The sequence below is a fragment of the Aythya marila genome (assembly GCF_965140915.1).
Source record: "Aythya marila genome assembly, chromosome: 2".
Classification (NCBI taxonomy): Eukaryota; Metazoa; Chordata; class Aves; order Anseriformes; family Anatidae; genus Aythya; species Aythya marila.
In genome coordinates this window covers 44,775,422-44,796,194 of record NC_139043.1, presented here as the reverse complement: position 1 = coordinate 44,796,194, position 20,773 = coordinate 44,775,422, and the positions used below count along the sequence as shown (strand labels likewise).

At 39.0% G+C, this 20,773-nt stretch overlaps 1 protein-coding gene across 4 annotated transcripts in view; it reads left to right on the top strand.

Annotated features, from left to right (window-relative positions):
• The first annotated feature begins 8,274 nt into the window (after positions 1–8,274).
• CAPN7 (calpain 7) overlaps positions 8,275–20,773 on the top strand; it is a 31,682-nt gene continuing 19,183 nt past the window's right edge. For 3 of the 4 annotated variants that reach the window (XR_014316867.1, XM_082752874.1, XM_082752875.1), the window contains exons 1-9: positions 8,275–8,398; positions 10,122–10,230; positions 11,730–11,887; positions 14,121–14,188; positions 15,064–15,264; positions 16,726–16,812; positions 17,660–17,786; positions 18,562–18,647; positions 19,677–19,770. Coding sequence is in view for 3 of the 4 variants with exons in the window: in XM_082752874.1 (XP_082609000.1) it covers positions 8,297–8,398; positions 10,122–10,230; positions 11,730–11,887; positions 14,121–14,188; positions 15,064–15,264; positions 16,726–16,812; positions 17,660–17,786; positions 18,562–18,647; positions 19,677–19,770 (1,032 nt within the window). In the remaining variant the exon portion in view is untranslated. Of the gene's footprint in view, positions 8,399–10,121; positions 10,231–11,729; positions 11,929–14,120; positions 14,189–15,063; positions 15,265–16,725; positions 16,813–17,659; positions 17,787–18,561; positions 18,648–19,676; positions 19,771–20,773 lie in introns of those variants that run through there. The other variant, XM_082752876.1, reaches the window with a different exon arrangement.

Genomic DNA, 20,773 nt, shown 5'->3' with positions numbered 1-20,773 from the left:
CATGCACTACCATGCCACCTCTGAGTCATTACATTTCACTGTAGCAAATCCTCACTGTGCATCTTTCAAATGTCTGCACTCTGTAGAAAATAATAATAATAATAATAATAATAATAATAATAATAATAATAATAATAATAATAATAATAATAATAATAATAAACACATTGGAAACACAGTTTATTAGCTCATTTGACTAATTTTGTGTCCCACTACAAATATTGAAAAGTGAGTATGCCAAAGCAGGAAATGTAATAAGTAAAACCTCTAAAGCCTTAATGAAGAGAAAAAATCTAAACTGGAAGACTAGACATCATTTTATCTCTAAACACTTGGCTTTTAGTGAAGTTAATTACTGAAGCCAAATTTCGCAATGGCAATTTTTGGTATTTAGTGAATATGACAGGGTTTTTTTCTAGAGGACATAAAGACAATCCTCAGAGAAAACTCCCATCTTCTATAGAAACATTTTTTCCTCGTTTGGTAACCACTGGTCCTAGTACAAAGGGAAGGAAAATAGAACATCTGGAAAAGTGACCTCTGCAATGTTCCTCAGAATAGATGGTTTACTGAGCTCCCTTATATAAACTGCAATTCTTTGAACTTGATTGCCACGTGAAGATGATATTAGATCAAGTTAATACAACTTTCAGAATTGCATATCCTTTTTTTCTTTTTTCCTTTAATGTTTCATAACCCATATCACCTTCACTTAAAAATTGATTTTGCTTGCTCTTTATGTCTATTCTTGTGTGATGTTGTTGGTTTGGGAGATTTTTGACCTATCCTAAAGAATTTTATCACAGAGTGTCATACAAGAGAAACAGAAGCAGCAATGATTGCACAACTGCCTCTAATTGCAGGAGAACTTGACAGCTCAGATCTGTCAATCCCATGCTTTTTGTTGTTGTTGTTTTTAATATTCTTCCCTCCCTTGTGCTCAAAACCCCATACCCCCAGTGCAGTAAAGTAACAGTCATTTAGAAATAGACCAGCAATAATTCAGCAGATTCAGTCAAGCACAGAGCAAGGCAAAAGGGCTAATCACAGGTATGGAAAGACTTCTAAGTGAAAAATAACTGAGGAAAGATATGACAGATGTTTATGAAGCTGTAAGCAATTTGGAGACAATGTCTCGTTAACAAAAGGGTAGGAAGTCAACTAAATGCAGATGCTGGCAGATTCAGAGTAAGGAAAATGTGCATGTATTATGTACTTAAGTTATAGAACATTTCACACCATGATTTTGTGATTGCTAAGAGTTCAGATCAGCAGAGGGTGTGCAAGTAACGTATATCAGAGGTCATTACATATAAAGATGCCACCTTTTAGCTTTAATAAACCCCAATCCCTGAGCTGTTGGAGGATAGGAAAAATCTGGAAGTATTACCAGATTTCTGCTTTGTTCTGTGCTTTTTATACAGCTGCATATGTGCATTATCAAACAGGATAGCAGCTTAGAGGCACATTGGTCGGATCAACTGTTGCCATTCAGGCTTTTATGGCTAGTTATCCAAATGCCAAAAGTGAAGTGATATAAAAACAAAAGCAAGCAATTAAGCCCTACAGATCAAGTGCAAGCCTGTTGCAGCATTGTTTAATTTAGTGCCTCAGAGAAGCAAAAGATTATGCCTATTAAAGAACAACTCTGATTTTAATACTTAAGGACTGGCTTAAGGACAAGAGCTCTTGTAGCAGCATTTATCCCACACTGACTTTCAGGGACAAGGGAAAATAATTTGAAACGTTTCTGCTTGACCAAGGATCTGACAATTTATCATCATACAGAACACAAGGAAAGAAGATTGCTATGTAGAGCCTGAAGTTAAGCTCTCTCTAACAGCAGGATGAACTTAATAAAAGAATGTACACAAGTCACTTATTAAGTGGAGCAGAAAGATAATTTCCTGTAATGAACACAAGGGATTTTGTCCTGAACAGTTACAGCTTCCAGACTGCTCTGTTTCCAGCTCTAAATTGCTCCTTTGTATGTCTGTAGGAAGAAAAACAGGTGAAATATTCAGCTACTAGTACTGCTGGAGGTTCCACTTCTAACTTCCAGAACACAGTCAGTACCACCTTCCTTGCCCTCAGTACCTAAAAATAAATTATAGAAATTGCTTTCATTTACAAGGACATTTTCAGATCATCCTTTTGTTCGCTGTCTTCTGATGGATACTTATCCTACTGAAAACCAAACAAGTACCCTGTTTGCTTCAAACTTTAAAGCATTTAACATACATAAAAATAGCTGTAAGAACGAGACTGTCGTTTGCAAAGCCACCTCCAGGTGGAAATGTAGGATGATGATAGCCAGGATGGAAGTGACATTTCCACCTAATATTTTTCTGTCCTTGACTCCTTCAGATTGTATTCATCCATTTCACATTAAAGAGACTGATGTCTGTAATTCAAGAGTCAGTGTGAACTCATTTTTGGAAGTTTGTAGTAGATATCCCGTAATGACGAGGGAGCTAGAACTCCATACTATATTATACTTGGTGATATTTTATCCCACAGTTAAGCACTGCACAGTGGTCCCACAGGACTAAAGGGAGATTCTGGTTATTTACAGAAAGGAAAAAATAGCTAGCTTTTCATTTGAAGAACTAAGAGTTGTTTGTTTTTTATTTTTCTGCACTTGTTTTGATAATAGCTGAAGAATTATGGTTAGATTAAGGGGACTCAAACATAGTGTACACAATTACTTTTGTTCCAGCTGTGTAAACATTTATGCATGTGACCAAATTTAAGCTTGAAAATGTCACCAGCATTAATTATAAGTTTAGTACATGCAAAAACGGAATCAAGTCTATCAGTGCATAAATATTTGTGTCACAAACACTGGAGTGTCTTTACCTATTCTGACACATTCTTAAGCAGCGCAAGTGGCATTATTTATGCATACATTGGGAGGTCTGCCTGCTGTCCATCTGTTTATATGACAATAATACTGCATCTGGCCTCCTACAAAATAATAATAAAAAAATAATCACATCATTTTCTGATATTTAAAAATAGAGATAATCTATAGGTAAAAATGGCTCGACTGAACACAAACATATTTGTACACAACAGGAAAGACTGGGGAAGTTTAAGATGCAGGCTACATCTTTACTCAGAATACTATGAAATTTGTTTTCTGCATCAATTGATGAGGACAAACTTTCTCACTAGAGTGACACTTACCATGATCAAGAAAAATAGTCTTGAAGGAGTTCTTCAGTATCCTAGTGCCCTCCCATTACAGGTGTGTTTTTTTTTCCCCTTTTCCTCATTCCCTCACATATGTTTGTTCTTCCCACCTAGATCTTATGGCATAAGGACATGAAAACACTTTTACTATAAAGGTTCCCCCATAATTATTAAAGTCCAATGTCATTAGTATAATAATGAACTTAATTTGTGAAAGAAAAACAACTTTGACAATCCAAAAACCTTGCTAGCCCCAAAATGTCCCCAGAAAGGGACATAATAGGCACAATACCAGTCTTGTCACTGGGTATATACAGCACAGACCGTTGAATTCCACCTGCCCAGATTCAGCTGCAAGGTTAGGAAGCACTAAATAATAATCTCACCTTACATGTAAGTGTTTCTAAAGACAGTTACAGATGCAATTCAGAAATGGATGTTTGATTGAATTTCTTTGTGCCACGGCATTTCCAGGAAGCAGAAGCTCCAAAAACATCTGCTCCAGATGTTTGAGCACATCATACTACATGCTTTGCTCCAACCTAAAGCTATGAATTTCAGCCTCAGATGTTGCTCTACAGAAAAGACCATCCTTGCCAAGCGTCTCAAAATGACTTGGAATTGATAAACAACTCTGATGAACCTACCATCTAATTAGACACGTGTTTCAGAAGAATCAAACAAAAAGGGGTCAAAGCCCTGTAATGCATCTGAAGGACTCTGTCAATTAAGATATGCAAATAAAATTACTGTTTGGGAAGATCCAGTGTAAACTAAATCAGCAGCTGCCCCACACATGACATTCCTGAGTACAGTATGCACAAACTAGTTTCTTTCTCACTGATCTCACGCTTACTATTTCATATCTCAGGGTGAAAGCATTTACATGGTACTTGGCACAGAGCAGCTGATACTCCTCAAGGTCACACCATGTGGTGAAAACACATGAGCACCCTTACAATATGAGCAATCAACACTTAATATCCAAATGTTCACAGGACCAGCAGCCGCAGGAGGGTACAAAGCACTTGGAGGTGTCAGTGGTTCTAACTTTTGTCCCCTTGATAAACAACATGTTACAACTGGGTCTCCGACAATGGCTATCCCTGTGTGATTTCAACATCAAGTTAGGCAGACCCTGTTGCCTAACTTCCTTCTGCAGTTGTGGCTGTAGTTTAATCGACAAACTTCACTTTGGGGTACACCTGTTACCAATAGCACAAGGCAACCCCAGAAAGGGAACCTGAACTGCTTGTACCATAAGATCAATTAGCAACTAACCCAGCCCAACTGACTACTGCAGCAGTAGTTTCTCTCATTTTCCATACAAATTTTATCAGCCCAATGCACATGATTGATTATATATATCTATATATGCATAAATACTATGTGCAGACCTCTTAATGCAATTATTCATTCAGTGGAAGTCATTGGTACCTTCCACTCTAACATTAGTTTCATACGAAGCTTTATTTAATAAAACTTCCTGTTGTTAATCTCATTTTTCCAGTCAACACAGTCAGATGAAAGGATCTGCAGATGCAATTCTAAAAGGAAGTGCACTTACTAAGGTGAAGAATAATCTTTCTAACAAAATACACTTTTCACTTTCTTCCTTTATTTCATAGTTAGGATCACAGTCCCTATCATCATAACTGTTTACTTCCAAACAGATGCCAAAAATTACAGCTTCTAAAAAAGCTGAGAGACAGCATTTTAACTGTATAAAGAGGGATTCCTTACTTTCAGTGATCAAAGTACTTTTTCTAAGAAACTAATCTAAAGCATTTTCAGAGGAATCCAATCTCTGGTGAAACAGCTCTATTTAATCAAAAATTATCTACAGAATGACAGTAGCATCATTTTATATGAACCAAAGCAACTTAAGACACATCTGTAACTAAACCAGAGCCAAAATAAACTTCTGCCTTTCTCACCATGCAAAAACTTCTAGTGCTAGTTCTATCTAACAGTAGATGGACATCTAGTGGTGCAATGTAATTGACTCCTTTTATTAAGTAGCTTCATACATTAAAAGCACCATCAACAGAAGTGCTTCCTAACATACTAATAAGTGCAATAGTATGACCTCTTAAAGGTTTTATTTGTTCTTTAGCTGCCTTTCAATAATCCTTGGGATAGTGTTCTCCGGAACTTTTCTAGGGACTGAGGTTAAACTAACAGGTCTGTAGCTTCTGGGGCCTTTTCTCGTGTCTTTTCTGTAAATGGGTGTAACATGGCAGGGGGGTGGAACTCGATGATCTTTAAGGTCCCTTCCAACCCAAGTCGTTCTATGGTTCTGTGGGCTAACCTCCGGCTGGTAGAAACCTCCCCAGACTCCCAAGGCCTTCAGTAAATTGTTGATAGGGAACTAGTTAGCTGTAGCTAGCAAACTGTAACATCCACTAACTCCCTCAGTACTCTGGGGTGAACCCCATCAGGCCCCATGGACTTATGAATGTTTAGCCTATACAACAGGTCCCTTACAATTCCAGTGACCACAGGCAGAAAGTCACTGTTCCCTCAGTCAGGGTCCTCCAAATCTGAGGACCAGGCAGATGATGAGAAGCAAGTCATCTTTTACATAGAATATTACTGCATTTTATATCACTGCAGTCTGTAAAGTTTAAAAAGCATAAGGCAGAAAAGAAGATAGAATGAGAACAGTATCTCTATACGTATGAAATTTGGAGATGAAAAATGATAGATTTTAGTATTTCAGTACTTAGTATTCCAACATTTATCTGCACCTCTTATTAAGTCTATTCAGAATCAAAGAATGGGTTGGGTTGGAAGGGACCTTAAAGATCACCCCAATCCATCTTCCTGCCATGGGCAGGGACACTTCCCACCAGGCCAAGTTGCCCAAAGCCCCATCCAGCCTGGCCTTGAACACCTCCAGGGCTGGGGCATCCACAGCTTCTCTGGGCAACCTGTTCCTGTGCCTCACCACCATCACAGTAAAGAATTTCTTCCTTATATATAATCTAAATCTACTCTCTTTTAGTCTAAAACTGTTCCCTGTTGCACTATCATTGTCTGCCTGAGCAAAAAGTTGCTTTGTATCTTTTTTATAAGTCCCCTTTAAGTATTGAAAAGCTGCAATAAGGTCTCCCCAGAGCCTTCTCTTCTCTAGGCTGAACATCCCCAGCTCTCTCAGACTTTCTGCATAGGAGAGGTGCTCCAAAAGCCTCCATATAAATTTCCAGGGCATATTTTCATATCTCCTGAAATATGACATATTTTCGTATCTCCTGAGATATGACAGGAGACTGTCACAAGTCCATGGAGCCATATGGGATCCACTCGAGGGTGCTGAGGGTGGATGTGATTGCTGGGTCACTTTCCATCGTCAATCAGCGGTCATGGTCATCTGGAGAGGTCCCAGATGACTGGAGGCTTGCTAATGTGACGCCCATCTATAAGAAGGGCTGTGAGGAGGACCTGGGGAACTACAGGTCTGTCAGCCTGACCTTGGTACCAGGAAAGGTGATGGTACAGGTCATCTTGAATGCAATCATGCAGCATATGTGGGACAACCGTGGGATCAAGCCCAGTCAGCACAGATTCATTAAATCTCATCTCATTCTATGACTGGGTGAGCCACCTGGTGGATGAGGAACAGCCTGTTGAAATAGGTTACCTAGACTTCAGCAAAGCCTTTGATACGGTCTCCCACAGTATTCTCCTAGAGAAGCAGGCAGCCCATGGTTTGGACAGGTACACTTTTTGCTGGGTTAACAACTGGCTGGATGGCTGGGCTCAGAGATTGGTGGTGAATGGAGTGAAATCCAGCTGGTGACCGGTCACCAGTGGTGTTCCCCAGGGGTCGGTGTTGGGGCCATCCGCTTTAATATCTTTATCGATTATTTGGATGAGGGAATTGAGTGCACGCTCAGTAAGTCTGCAGACAACACCAAGTTGGGGGGGAGTGTTGATCTGCCGGAGGGTAGGAAGGCTCTGCAGAGGGACCTGGACAGGTTGGGTCGATGGGCAGAGGCCAATGGGATGAGATTCAACATGGCTCTGTGTTGGGTGCTGCACTCTGGCCTCAACAACCCTATGCAGTGCTACAGGCTTGGGGCAGGGTGGCTGGAAAGCTGTGCAGAGGAAGAGATCTGGGGGTGCTGGCTGACGCTCGCCTGAACACGATCGTCTGGGGGTGCTGGCTGATGCTCACCTGAACACGATCCAGCAGTGTGCCCAGGTGGCCAAGAAGGGCAACGGCATCCTGGCTTGTATCAGGAATAGTGTAGCCAGCAGGGCTAGGGAGGTGATCGTCCCCCTGTACTCTGCTCTGGTGAGGCCACACCTTGAGTGCTGTGTTCAGCTTTGGGCCCCTCACTACCAGAAGGACATCGAGGCCCTGGAGAGTATCCAGAGAAGGACTACAAAGCTGGTGAAGGGCCTGGAGCACAAGTACTGTGAGGAGTGGCTGAGGGAACTGGGGTTGTTTAGCCTGGAGGAGGCTCAGGGGAGACCTTATTGCTCTCTACAACTACCTGAAAGGAAGGTGAGGGGAGCTGGGGTTGCCCTCTTCTCACAGATAACTAGCGATAGGACTAGAGGGAATGGCCTCAAGTTGCGCCAGGGGAGGTTCAGACTGGAAATGAGGAGACATTTCTTCTCAGAAAGAGCTGTCGGGCATTGGGACGGGTTGCCCAGGGAGATGGTAAAGTCATTGTCTCTGGGGGTGTTTAATGTGGTTGGACGTGGTGCTTGGGGACATGGTTTAGTGGGTGACATTGGTGGTAGGGGGATGTTTGGACCAGGTGATCTTGGAGGGCTTTTCCAACCATAATGATTCTGTGAGCGCATGATTCTATAAACTCAAAGAGCCACCTGCACAGCACACGGTTTTGCAGAACCTACTGCCTTGAACACCTCTATTAAAAAATAAAAAATAAAAAGCAGAAAACAAACAAACAAACTACGCGGGAGCGCACTCCCCACCGCCACACCGCAGGCGGGCGCCATCTCAGGCGCCCTGCCCGGGGCGCGCATGCTCCGCCCGGCTTCCGCGTCAGGGCGGGGAGGGGAAGGGAAGGGAAGGGAAGGGACGGGACGAGAGGGGCCGGGGAAGGGGCGGCAGGGCCCGGCCATGGACGCCAGCACTTTGGAGCTGGACGCGGTGAAGTTCGCGCAGCTGGCGGTGCAGCGGGACCAGAGCGGGCGCTACCAGGAGGCCGTCTTCTACTACAGGGTATGGGGCGGGGGGGAAGCGCCGGGGGCGGTGGGGTCCCTTCCCCGGGGCTCTGAAGTGGGTGAGCGCAGTGTTAGGGTGCCTGCGGGCAGCAGAGGGGTGGAAAAGGTCTTAAACTGCTCATGTGGGGTGAGCTGAGTGTGTTTGTGGGAAGTGGGTGCTGTTGTGCAACGTTGTTGGTCGTAAATGCCAGCTCTGACCTGTGTTTCCGTCATGTCACCGTAAACAGCCGGTGTGCTGGCTCTGCAGGCATTTGCTCAGCTGCTTCTGCCCTTTGGAGGGTTAATGTGTGGAAATCTGTTGTCACTCTGCCTCGTAAAGCCAGGTAGAGCAGTTGTGCTTGAAACAAACCGCAGGAGAAGCATCAATTATGCATGTTTTTTTGATGTACTGGGTTGAAGATCCACATTTGTTTTGTGCGTCATACACAGACAGCTTACAAGGGGGATACAACATCTGTACTTCTGGTATGCCACAGACATGCATATGGTCCTTCAGCAGGTATCTGTAGAGTGTTTTTTCTCATAAATAGCTATATGCTAGACCTTAGCAGTAGTTAATTGCTACGCATAAAAGGAGCAGCACTTCTGTTTTCCTTTGTAATGTGGTGATGGATGTTGACCATGAGCATGAAGCTCTTGGTTCTGCGATGCCCATCGGTAAAATATTTATCCTGATAAGTACAGGCTGTATTTAAGCTTGGGCAAACTAGGCAGGTGCCTATGGGAATAAACCGATAAGCTTGACAACATCATAGCCACAAGAGCAAGAGATGCCAGCTGTGACTGCTTGCCCTGTAAGGAGCAGCCTTTCTGGAGACCATCTTTATGGAGCAGCTCTCAGGGAGTTACTGCTCTGCTTCCTACAAACACAGCCTGCTACGTGACAGCCACCTTCTCATCTGCTGCTGCTAGGAAGAAAAGCACTGCTGCAGAAGTCTGTCTGTTCCTTGCTTTTCCCCCTGTGACAATAATGAGGACAAAGTAAGGTTTTTATCCTCGTTTTTAGGAGTGACAAATTTCAGTTTTCTGTATGGTTGTGAGACTGTGTCAGCTGTGGCTGTTGATTACAACCCTGCCAAACCTTAATGTGTTTTTCATAAATTTAGTGAATGGATAGACAGCTTATGCAACTGAAAACATTTTTTCTACATAGATTTGTGCAGTATAGGAAAAGCCTTAATGCGGATAAACACGCTCTGCATCTGAGCTGGAGACCTACACTCAGTCCTTAATGTACTTTGATTAATATCCAGTGTTTTATGTGCTTACAAACATTTAAAGATCAAAGTCTGAGGAGCTAGGAAACTTTAATTTTATAGAATTTCAAGATTTGATAGCATTATATGAGTAACGCTAATAGAAAAGACTTCATAAACCAAAATTCTAAGGGTTTGATTTCGAAAAGTTTTTATATTGGTTTTCTTCTCATTATTATCAAATTCAATGTGAATACACATGCAGATCTAAGATCAGGCCTTAAAGAACTTCAGAAGGTTTATTATAGTTTTATGGGTTGTCCCATGTGTGAGAAATTGAACGTAGGAGATTGGATCTCATTTATATCTTCCTTGCAACAGATTTTTCCCTCTAGCCACTGAGTCATTATGTAGATGTCAGGTCCTGTTTTCATGCAACTTACGGCAGTTAGAGGCCCTCTGTTCATTGAGAATAATTTTCCAGGCAGGAAATATTATCTTTGTTTCAAATTCTTTTCCTTTCAGGAAGCTGCACAAGCCTTGATTTATGCTGGGATGGCAGGGTCAAGCTTGGAAAACATTCAAGAAAAAATAAATGAGTACTTGGAGAGAGTTCAAGCTCTCCATTCAGCAGGTGGGTAAGGAGATTTCTAATTAAACCTTTGTTTAAATTGAGCAGAATGCCTTTCAGTGCTGTGAAATATTTATCTGTGATGTTCGCTCTGCTTTTCATGTTTCTAATTTTTTTTTTGTACTGTGTAACAGACCATAAATACAATAAGCACATCAGTGTTTTGAATTCTGTAATACCTCAGAAGTGAAGCACTTATTTCCTAAGCACTTGAGTGTAGATATTCTTTCCTTTTAAATATTCCTAGGAACCATATCTGCACAGCAAATCTGAGAAAATAATTAAATGTAAAAACAGAAAACAACAACAACAAAAAACAATCAGGAACTAATCAAAACTTCCATCTAAGCCTCAGCAGCGTGATGGGTTCAAAGCAGGTGTGTTTGGATATTTATGTAGAATTATTAACTTCAAGAGGGTGAAATAACACAAGAAGTGTTTGGACAAAAATCAAAATCCCCAGTTATTGTACACCTGTAATTCTCATTTAGAATCTCAGCCCAAGTGGGATGGTGGGAGGTTTATAGACCAGTCTCCTGCTCAAATCAGGGTAGATGCTGATTTTTGGACTACGTTGCTTGGGTCTGGTCAAGTCCGGGAAATCACAGCAGACAGAAATTCCCCGATGTATCTGGACCTGTGTTCCGGGGTGCAATTATCTTTCTTGTATGCTTATTATTTTGTGTCTAGTTGAACTTTCCATTTCAGTCTGTAGGCAGTTCTCTCACTCCCTTGCTTTGCACCACGCTGAAGAGGCTGAATCCATTTTCTTGTTAAACTCATGATTACCAGCAGATTGCTATTAGGTAGCAGGACAAATTCTCCTGCTCCTGACCGTGATTAGGGACCCCGGTGATTGGACACAGTATTCCAGATGTAGCCTACTGGGCCCTGAGTAGGGACGTACTCAGGGACCCCCATGCCCTTTTCTGCAGAGCTGTTCCCCAGCTGGGCAATCCCAGTCTGTCTGGTGTTGGTCTGTCCCAGGTGTGGGGCACGGCACATCTCCTGGTAGAACTTTCTGTGGTTTCTGTCACCCTGTTACTTTAGTTTGTCTGTGTCCTTTTGAATACCAGCTATGCCCTGGAATAAATTGGTTTGGTGGGGTCTGCAGTCTTGAAGAAGATGCACTACGTGTTCTCCTTCAGGTCATTAATAAAAATACTCAATGAGATGAACACCTAAGGAACATATATATTGCAGCAGGTGATACATTTTCACAAAGGATGCAATATTTCATATAATGGAACAATCTTGTCTTTAGTGTAATATGAAAGATTCTGTGTACGTTACTTGGCATGTGAAATATCCTGAGAGCATGTCCCTGCTTTTGGGGAGAGCGTTTGTTTTTCATCGTTGCAGAGAGGTCTGTAGCAAAGATTTTGTTTCCAGTCAAAAGTAGATAATGCTCATCTGCTAGAACTGCTAGGACTTCAGTACTGTGTTAAGGATGCTTTGATGTGTCTGCTGCTGTCGAATGCTAAATACTCTTTTTCATTTAGTTCAGTCACAGAAAACAGATCCTCTGAAGTCAAAGCAACAGTTGGACTTGGAGCGTGCTCACTTCCTCGTTACACAGGCTTTTGATGAAGATGACAAAGGCAACGCAGAAGAAGCTATAGAGTTGTACACAGAAGCGGTGGAACTCTGTTTGAAAACAGTATGTTAAGCTACAAGTTAACTTGGTGGAATTATGTGATGGTAAGAAATTCTTCCACTTACACAAGTGACTGACCCCTAAAGACTGGCTTAAAAATGGAGTACCTGTATTTCTAAAAACTGCTTTTGGATCTTTTTTCCATTGTTTTTTTTTATGTAATGTTTCTTCCAGTCATTGTGTTGTTCAACGCTAAATTCCTGGGGACTTGTGATTTGTGTATTTTTCTCTGAATCAGATTATACTAAAAACTAGAAATATTCTGGAATTTTTTTCTTGTTAATTTCTGCACTAGAGTGAATGCAATGTTAAAGCAGAAATTAAGAACAGTTAAGATTGAAGATGACTTGCCAGTATGTCAGCTGTATTACTTTGAGTATATTAAAGGAAGTAATTTATGAGAAATTTTTCATGTAACACTTCCTGAAAACATAAGTCCCTGATGCCAAAACTAGTAAGAAAAAAAAGTATCACTTGATTACTCAGTGCTCAACATTAAAACTGTTATGAGTGAATTTGATTCATGTTGAAGTTAATGGTAGGGATAAATTGGCTGTAATATAAGAAGAATATAATTACAGGTACTGCTTTTTTCTCTTAAGTCCAGTTGTCATAACTAACTCATTATAGGAAGAGCTCACCATCATAATGTAACTCCACCAAGTCTGTTTTTCTTTTTTCCTCTTCTCTTCCCTTTTTATAGTATGAATATATGTGGGTTGTTGGGAGGGGGACATCACTATTGCTGTGTACTAGAGTAAAACCTTTTTTCTGCTTTTTGCAAACCAGTTTTAGGTAGCCTGAAAAACCTTGGCGATACACATAATCAGACCAAGAGCTCTAGTAGAACAGCTCTGTTTTGTTTTTGTTTTGTTTTGTTTTTTCCATTTGAGCTGTTGCATCAGAACTTCCTCAGTTCCTTTTTATATAAAACTTACTGCAGCAGCATACTTTTTTTTTCCCTCTGCTGCACTCCTCTTTCTGTTCTGTTAGTGCATGCAAATATTACTTACCTATGTAGAAGTTACTCTGAAATTATCTCATGTTAACAACTGATGTTACCTGATATTTTATTGTGTGCAGATACTACTGAACTTTCCTTTGGTCTTGATTAGCATCTTGTTTTATTAAGGTGACTGTAGGCTTTATCCCTCAAGGGGATCAAAAAGTGCCATTGTAGGATGAAAGAAGATTGAAGGAACTCTGCTATCTTGAAGCAGTACTATTTTGTTTTCTGCTCCGTGTGTTCTGGTGGAGAGTTTTACTTTCTTACCTTTGGAGCAGTCAGAGATCAGCCATTCCTTTTCTTCTGTGGCTGTCTCCTGGATGGGTCTGTAGGAGTACCACATCCACTGCTTACCTTCATGGATCTTTCAAAGTCTTTTCCAACCAGGAACTCTTAAGAGTACTTTATTACCAGATAAAAGTAGTTCCTTATAAAGAGTGCTTCTAGTTTCATTTCTTAGGGTGATAGTAGCTTGCTTTTTGTTTCCTCAATTGACCTAGAATCAGTCAAGGTACGAAGCCAAACCCTGAAACCTGCCTGTGGGTGTCACAGAAAGAGCCACACCTCATGCTGTGTCTCTTGCAGATTACCTAGTTCCACTAGTAATGCTTCACTTGGAAGGAAAAAAAAAAAAGTGTAAACTGGTTGTACGAGTAATCTATTATGGCCTACCTCCCAACTGGGAATAGAAGTTAGCGCACTTGATAACTGTTTTGGTGTCGTGATGTGGATAATGTTATGCATAACATCTGCAAGAACAAGATTTTTATCTTTCAAGTAGACTCTTTCAGTGAAAGCAAACATCCAAATCTATCTCTTCCTAAGTTACTATGATTATTTTTGACTTGGTTGTAGGGGGAAAAAAAAAAGGAACACATTTAAGTTCAGTAGGGTACATAACATAAGTTTTTAAATATTTTTTCCTGTTCAGAATTTTAGTATGGTTAATCCTTCTGGCAGTTTTTTGCATATAGTATTTCCAACACTGAAGAATTTTAAATAACGCTTTCATTCTACAAGCATTTGCTAGGATTGCAAAATGATACTCACTTAGTACGCTTTCTATGCTGAGATTTTGAAAAAACACATCTGCTCGTTTCAAAGGAGAATTGGAAAAAATGGGTAGTTACTGTTGGCTGTAATTTAAAAGTGTGGAATTGTACCAACTGAGCTTATAAAACCTGTGTTTTCTTTGGATGTGTAGCTTTTCTGTTTTGTTTTGAATTTAAGGCTACTGAAACTTCAGAAGCAGGCCTGCAGTCAAAACTGAAACAGCTGGCTCGGCAAGCACTGGATCGGTGAGTATAATACTTAGCTCAAGGCAGCAATTTAATTGTATGGGTAAATGGTGCATGGGAGTCTATATCTAAAACAAGTTACGTGAGTGTGAGTTCGATGTAAGTCCTTTAAAATCAACAGTACGATGGAAAATAATGGACTGTACTCGGCTGTTTCAGTATAAGCTGTTTTCCAGCACTTTTTCAGTCTGTGTTTTAAAAAAAAGTACTGATTTGAATGTGTAGCAAGCCAGCAGTTCAATGCAACAACAAAAAATATGTCTCTTGAATACACAGTCTTCAAGCAGTTGAAATGCTGGGTTGTGGTAAAGGTAGTAGGTTTTTCTGCTATGGTAGTTTTTAGACAAATTAAATCCTGAATTTCTGAGAGAAGGCAAAGCAGTAGGTGGTGCTGAAGCCAGTGTTGGTGATCCTACTATGATCACCATGTAGGGTCGCTCTGATCCTACTATGTCCTGTCAGTGAATTACTCTTAAGAGGGAATTTTTTCTCTCAGAGTTTGTGGTCTTTTTCTGAGGTTCCAGATAATGAATGTTTATCCAAATTCTCCTATTAGCATAGTCTTAAAGGTGACAAAATCTGATGAGTTCTGCTGGAAGTAGTTTATATTTGAGTTGCAAATGGTGGGTTTTCATTTATTCTAGAATGGGAAAATAAAGAAGTGGTGGCATCGGTACTGAACGTTTTCTAAAACACCTATCTTCTATCGATATTATTTGTGAATTGATTTCTCATGGGAAAAGTGGTATCGGTCAATTTGAGCATTTGTTCATCCCGTTTAACAAATATGGGAGCAAGAACAAGGAAATAAATGACTGAAACATAACGTTATTTTTATTAAGATTGTAAATAGAATGCGTTTTTATTTGCTTTAGAGCAGAGGCACTGAAGGTATCGATGTCAAAGTCATCTCAGAAGGAGAAGTCAAATGCAGCCAAACCAATTCAGCCAGTCAGAACGTTTTTTCCATTGGGACCTGATTTTTCTTTAAACGATAAACCACAGACAATCAGAGCAGTACAAGCTAGTGAATCTCAAGGTCAGAGATACACCGCAGAGGAGATTGAAGTACTCAGGTAAGTTGAGGCCAAGCTTTTCCAAAGTTTTAAAATTTGTGCACGCATCCTTCTGTATCTTAGACAGTAAACTATTATATACAGAAGTCTTGGAAAAAGACCACTTATTAACTCCGTTGTTGTCATTATATACATGTTAAATTATTGTTTTCTCTTTGGTCATGCAATCAGTAGCTTTTATTCACAGAGCATACTTCCTGGAGTGTACTTAGAAGACATTTTTTTATAACTGACTGCCAGAATTATTTTTTATAGCTTTATTTTTGTACATACCTGATTGAATTCATGAAAGATCCAACTCTGAGATGCCAAGGTACAAAGTTGTTTTTACAGATGATACAATTAATATTTCATTGGAAATTGAGGAAGCATAATATATTTCAGCATTATGCCTTCTATTATATCTAGTTCTTTTTGTATTGATTTTTTTGTTATAGGAGGCATAATATACAAATAGTAAGAAATCCATAAACACTTTAGCCTAAATTGTGAATTTTGAAAAATATCAATTATATGCAAAAATGCATTGTTTGATAGGTGTTTCAGCATTCTTCCTTCTACCTTCATGGTAAATAAGATTGTGTTCAGGGTGATGTTCAACCCTGTCCAGGATTTGATCTTAAAATATTTTGTCTGTTACTTTAGTTTCAGGGACTTAAATGGACTAAGGATGTAGTCCTAAAGATGGAAGTGTATGTGCATCTGAAAAGTTGCAGACCATGTAGAATTGCCTTATTAAAATTGCATTTGTTTGTGCAGTATATATTTCTGTTCTGTGGATTTTGGGGGGAGTGTTAAGTCTTGCCAGATAAATTAGTTGTGTCTTATCTTTCATTATAATTTGATTTTTAAAATATTTCACGTATCTTTTTCAGCTAAATTCTTGACTACAACTTAATTGCATTCACATTTAAGTATGATTCTCTTTTTAAAAAAAAAAAAAAGTTCTATGTACTTCAATCAAAAATGTACTAATTAACATATGCAGTGTGTTTATTGGTTTTTGTTTGACAAAGCATTCCAAAATACTCCCCAATTAGATGAAATTTCATGTCCCTAAGTGTTAATTGTTGTCAATTTACCCTAAAATTCTCTTCAACGAGTTGCTGAAGGGACTTGAGAAATTCTATTTAGAATAAGGTGTTTTTTACATGTTACTTCTAGACCTATGAAGAGGTTTGTGGCTTAGTCATTTCTCTGCTGGCATGGTGGCTTGCCCACAGGTATGTACATGTGGGATTAGTGACTAACCCACCCAGTGCTGCACACCACAAAATCAAATGAATGGCAGTGCTTGTTGCATTTTCAAGAGGTGGTCATCTTGTCTTCAAAGGCACCGTTTGTTTTTTTTTTTGTTTGCTTGTTTGTTTTAAAAACTAATTTGATTGTCACTTCTATGAATTTAGTCTTGAAAAGATGATAGATAAGTTTGTAACTGTATTTTTCTCTTACGATTTACAGAAAGACTTCAAAAATTAATGGTATTGAATATGTCCCTTTCATGAGTGTTGATCTGAGGGAACGTTTTGCCTTCCCTATGCCATTTTCGTAAGTGCTATTCAATTACTGATCTTGTTTTGTTTTTATTTCCAAAGCTTTCCCATATTATTGCTGTGTTTTTCTTCCTCAGAATTTAAAACTGCTTAAGTAGGATATTAAGCATAATTCACACTGAGTTATTTCAATACTGTGGCCTCCTTTTTCCAGTCTGGTCTTTGAACTTTAATGTAAGCAGATCCTGCTTTGCTTTTGCAGTTGTTTCTTCAAGCCTACCAGCAGAACATTTTATTTGGCTTTTTGGAGTATTGGACTGAGCTGGAAGTTTGGGTCCACTTCCTGACTGCTGTATATATCACTCCACCTCAGTTATCCCCCCTGTAAAATGAAGGTGATAGCTGTTTCTTCTATAAAGAACTATTCAGAGGATGAGTGATATAAACTGCTAGATGTTTATTCATGGGCCATGATAAACATGTCATAATAGACAAGACATCTGGTTGGTAGGGTTTTTTTTTCAGTTTTCTATTGAAAGCTTGACAGTCAGATAAACCTTCATGTTTTCTGAACTAAAGAAATTTTTTAGTATTAGTTCATCCTGTTGAAGTAAAGGAAGTAATTTGGGTTTCTGCTAGTATAGATGGCTTTTTGCAATTCCTTTTTCCTGTTCAGTCTTGTGAAGGAACCTCCTGGGTTTTATTTCAAGTTTTCAATATTTTTGCTTTTTTCACCCCAAATCATCAACTTCGGAGTACTGTTCTTTGAAGTTGTCTTACAGCTGTGTACCTGTTCTATGCGTATTTTGTACCATCTGTCAGAAGTTCAAGATCTAGATATACCATGAGAAGTTTTTCTAAGCTGTTGACTTATTTCTACTTCCTTCCTCTCTCAAATCTAGTGATAAATGTGGGAAGTTACCGTTATCCCCCAAACAGAAAGCAATGTTTGCCAAGTGGGTACGGCCAGATGACATAACAAATAACCCTACGATGATTTATACCGTATCAAGTTTCAGCATAAAACAGGTAAGTTGTTCCCAAAGAGAAATGTATGCTGCTAGAGTTGATTGCAGGGAATGTGAGACCTTATAAAGGAGAAAAGGAGCACTTTTTCAGAAATGAACCTCTAAATGTGAGAGAGCTTTCCTTAACTCTCTCGAGACTAAGTAAACAAATCAAAAAATAGTACCACCTCAGATTCCATGCGTTTTCTAGCCATGAAAATGAAGAGGTATGTCATCAATGGAAATGAAAACTGGAATTTGAATTCCAGCTGAAAATCCTTTCTTCCAAAAACAGTAGTAAAGTTAGCATGAAAAAAGGCAAGGTGTACTCTGTGGCAAACAGTTTATTTCATGCAAAAAGTAACGGGCAAGATTTTAATTTTTGTATTTAAAGCACAAGTGGCCCACTGAGAATAGTGGAAATGTTTTTGTGTAGTGTTAAGTTGCAGATGGCCTTAGCTATTCTGAAATGGGCAACAGATTTTGCCATCGAGTATAGTTTACACTACGGAGTGTGTTTTGGGCAAAAAAAGAGGTTAAGTGTGAGTGAATGATGAAGTAGCTGCACTTGTCTCTCATTACCTTTATTAAATCTTTTAAATGTGGTTTGCTCAGTATAGGAAGCAACATGTTTCCTGCCTTTTTGTAGTAACTCTTGTTTCTCTCAGTTTAAGTCCTTTCTCTTTTGAAGGGCATAAGCAACGATAACATTTTTTCACCTCTCCACACACCCTGTTTGTTTTTTTTTCAGTATCTAAGTGTTAGTAAATCACATCGTTGTTCTCTTTTCTTTATAGACAATAGTGTCAGACTGTTCTTTTGTGGCATCACTAGCTATCAGTGCAGCATATGAAAGAAGATATAACAAAAAGTTGATTACAAGGTAAATAGCTACTATTTTCTATGATCTTCTCAGACTTAACACTGCTTAGCTTTGGCAGTGTGTTCTACAGTGGTGGTATTTAAATTGATACCTGTTAAGTTGCATAGTTATATGACTAATAGAAAAATATTTGGATTAGTATTCTCTAGTTTCATCAACTTTAGCTGAGATTCTATATTTGTATGACTGTACACAGTAAAAGTTAGTGTTTGTTTCACCTTCATCTCTGTGGGACTCGTGTGGCTTTAGCATTTCCAAAAATGAAAACAATTTGAGGTAGATGAGTATAAAGACATTGGAGTCTAATTTCAGATGTGCTTTGAGAAGAAGAAATAGTTTGGAAGGCTTGCTTTGTTTTTAATAGAAACGTTACTTAAAACATTTTATAGGTTTATTTTCTTCATTTGCTGTACTAAAGGCTGCCAGATGGTCTATCTTGAATCTCACTGCAGAGTTAATGTTAACAACACTATCTCAATTCAGTTTAACTAGCATACTACAATAAATTTAGCATGGGTTTGGCTGTCTGTCTGTCAGGAGCCCATTGCCAGACCAGTGTGTGAATGTTGTGCCTGGAATTTTGTTTCAGCCTATACTTCTTGAAGTGAAGATGCATTCTTTTCATCAACATTGAGTTCTGTAGCATTGCAGTCTTCAAACCTTTGACTATCATTCAGGCAGTTACTGTATTTAAATGGTATTTGCATATCTTCAGTATGTGTAATAGTAAGATAAAGGTGTTTGCATTGCTTCTGTTGGAGAAATGATTAGGTTACTTGTGTACTTTTTCTTAGTCTATTAAGGGAGGAACTGCAGCAAGAGTAAGGTATGAAAATAAAGCCTACTTAAACACTATTATCACTTTTACTAAATTTGAGTGACTTTTTCATATAAAATTTCACATTTATCCTTAGCATGAATTCTATAAACAGACCATATTAATCCCACTTCTCATGTTATCAGTGTATCTACAGCTATATACTTTGTCACAATTTCTTATTTTTTTTTTTTATTTTTTTTTTTTAACAGTATCATTTACCCTCAGAATAAGAAAGGGGAACCAGAGTACAATCCATGTGGCAAATACATGGTGAAACTTCATATCAATGGCGTACCTAGAAAGGTAAATGATTAGGGGGGAAACTTAATACTGTTACTGTTTAAACCATATATTTTGAAGGATTGGTCTGCTTTACTGTGAAGCTGTGCTTTCAAAGCAAAAAATTTAGGAACATTTTGACGGAAAGTGATTTTTAATTGTTAAACTTTTTGGGATTCACTTTGGTAGTGAAATATGTAACGATAGAGATTTTATCTGCAGACGATCATGAGAATAGCTTTACTCCCATTCAATTCAAAAAAAAGAAGTTTACATTGCATAAAGGAGTTATGAAAACCATACAGGAAAAAAAATGCATCCCATATTCATGAATGAGTATTCCTTTTCTCAACCCCATCTCAGAAAAAAAAGTTACAGAACTAGAAAACTACCAAGAAGAACTTCCAAGGAAGGCTATAGGCCTGGAATGGTCAAAGGACTAAATTGGATGACCAAAGACTTCTAGTAAAGAGAGGAGATGCCTGAAGATAAATAACAGAGCTTTATGACCTCACAAGTATAATTTTCTTAGTGCATATAAATAAGGACATAAAATTGTGTAGCAGTCACTATTGCAGATCATTGTGGGTGATGAATGTTTATGGGAGTTCAAAAATCAAGTGGTTCTATTTAGAGAGAAAGGGCTGCGGGGGTGAGTCTTCAAATGCTATTAAATGCTAAGATACAACCTCTGGGTCAGGAAGTCTGTTGGCAACCCAACAGATACTTCATGGAAGTATCATTTACGTACTTGACAAGCTCTTCATACTCTTTCCAAAAGATCTCCTAATCGCTGCTTTCTGTTAGGATTAATGACTGTGTTTTGTGGAAAAGATTGTCTATTCTTAAATGAATAGGATTTGACCAGAAATGTTGCTTTGACATTATTTTTCCTTTCAAGAGAGAAGAAATTTAAATCTGGAACTAGAGACTGTGAAAGTAATACGACATGTTTTGTTTTGCTGTAGATATGTAACTTTATTTTCCTGCTGGCTACTGAACATAGTATACATTCTTTTTCCTAATT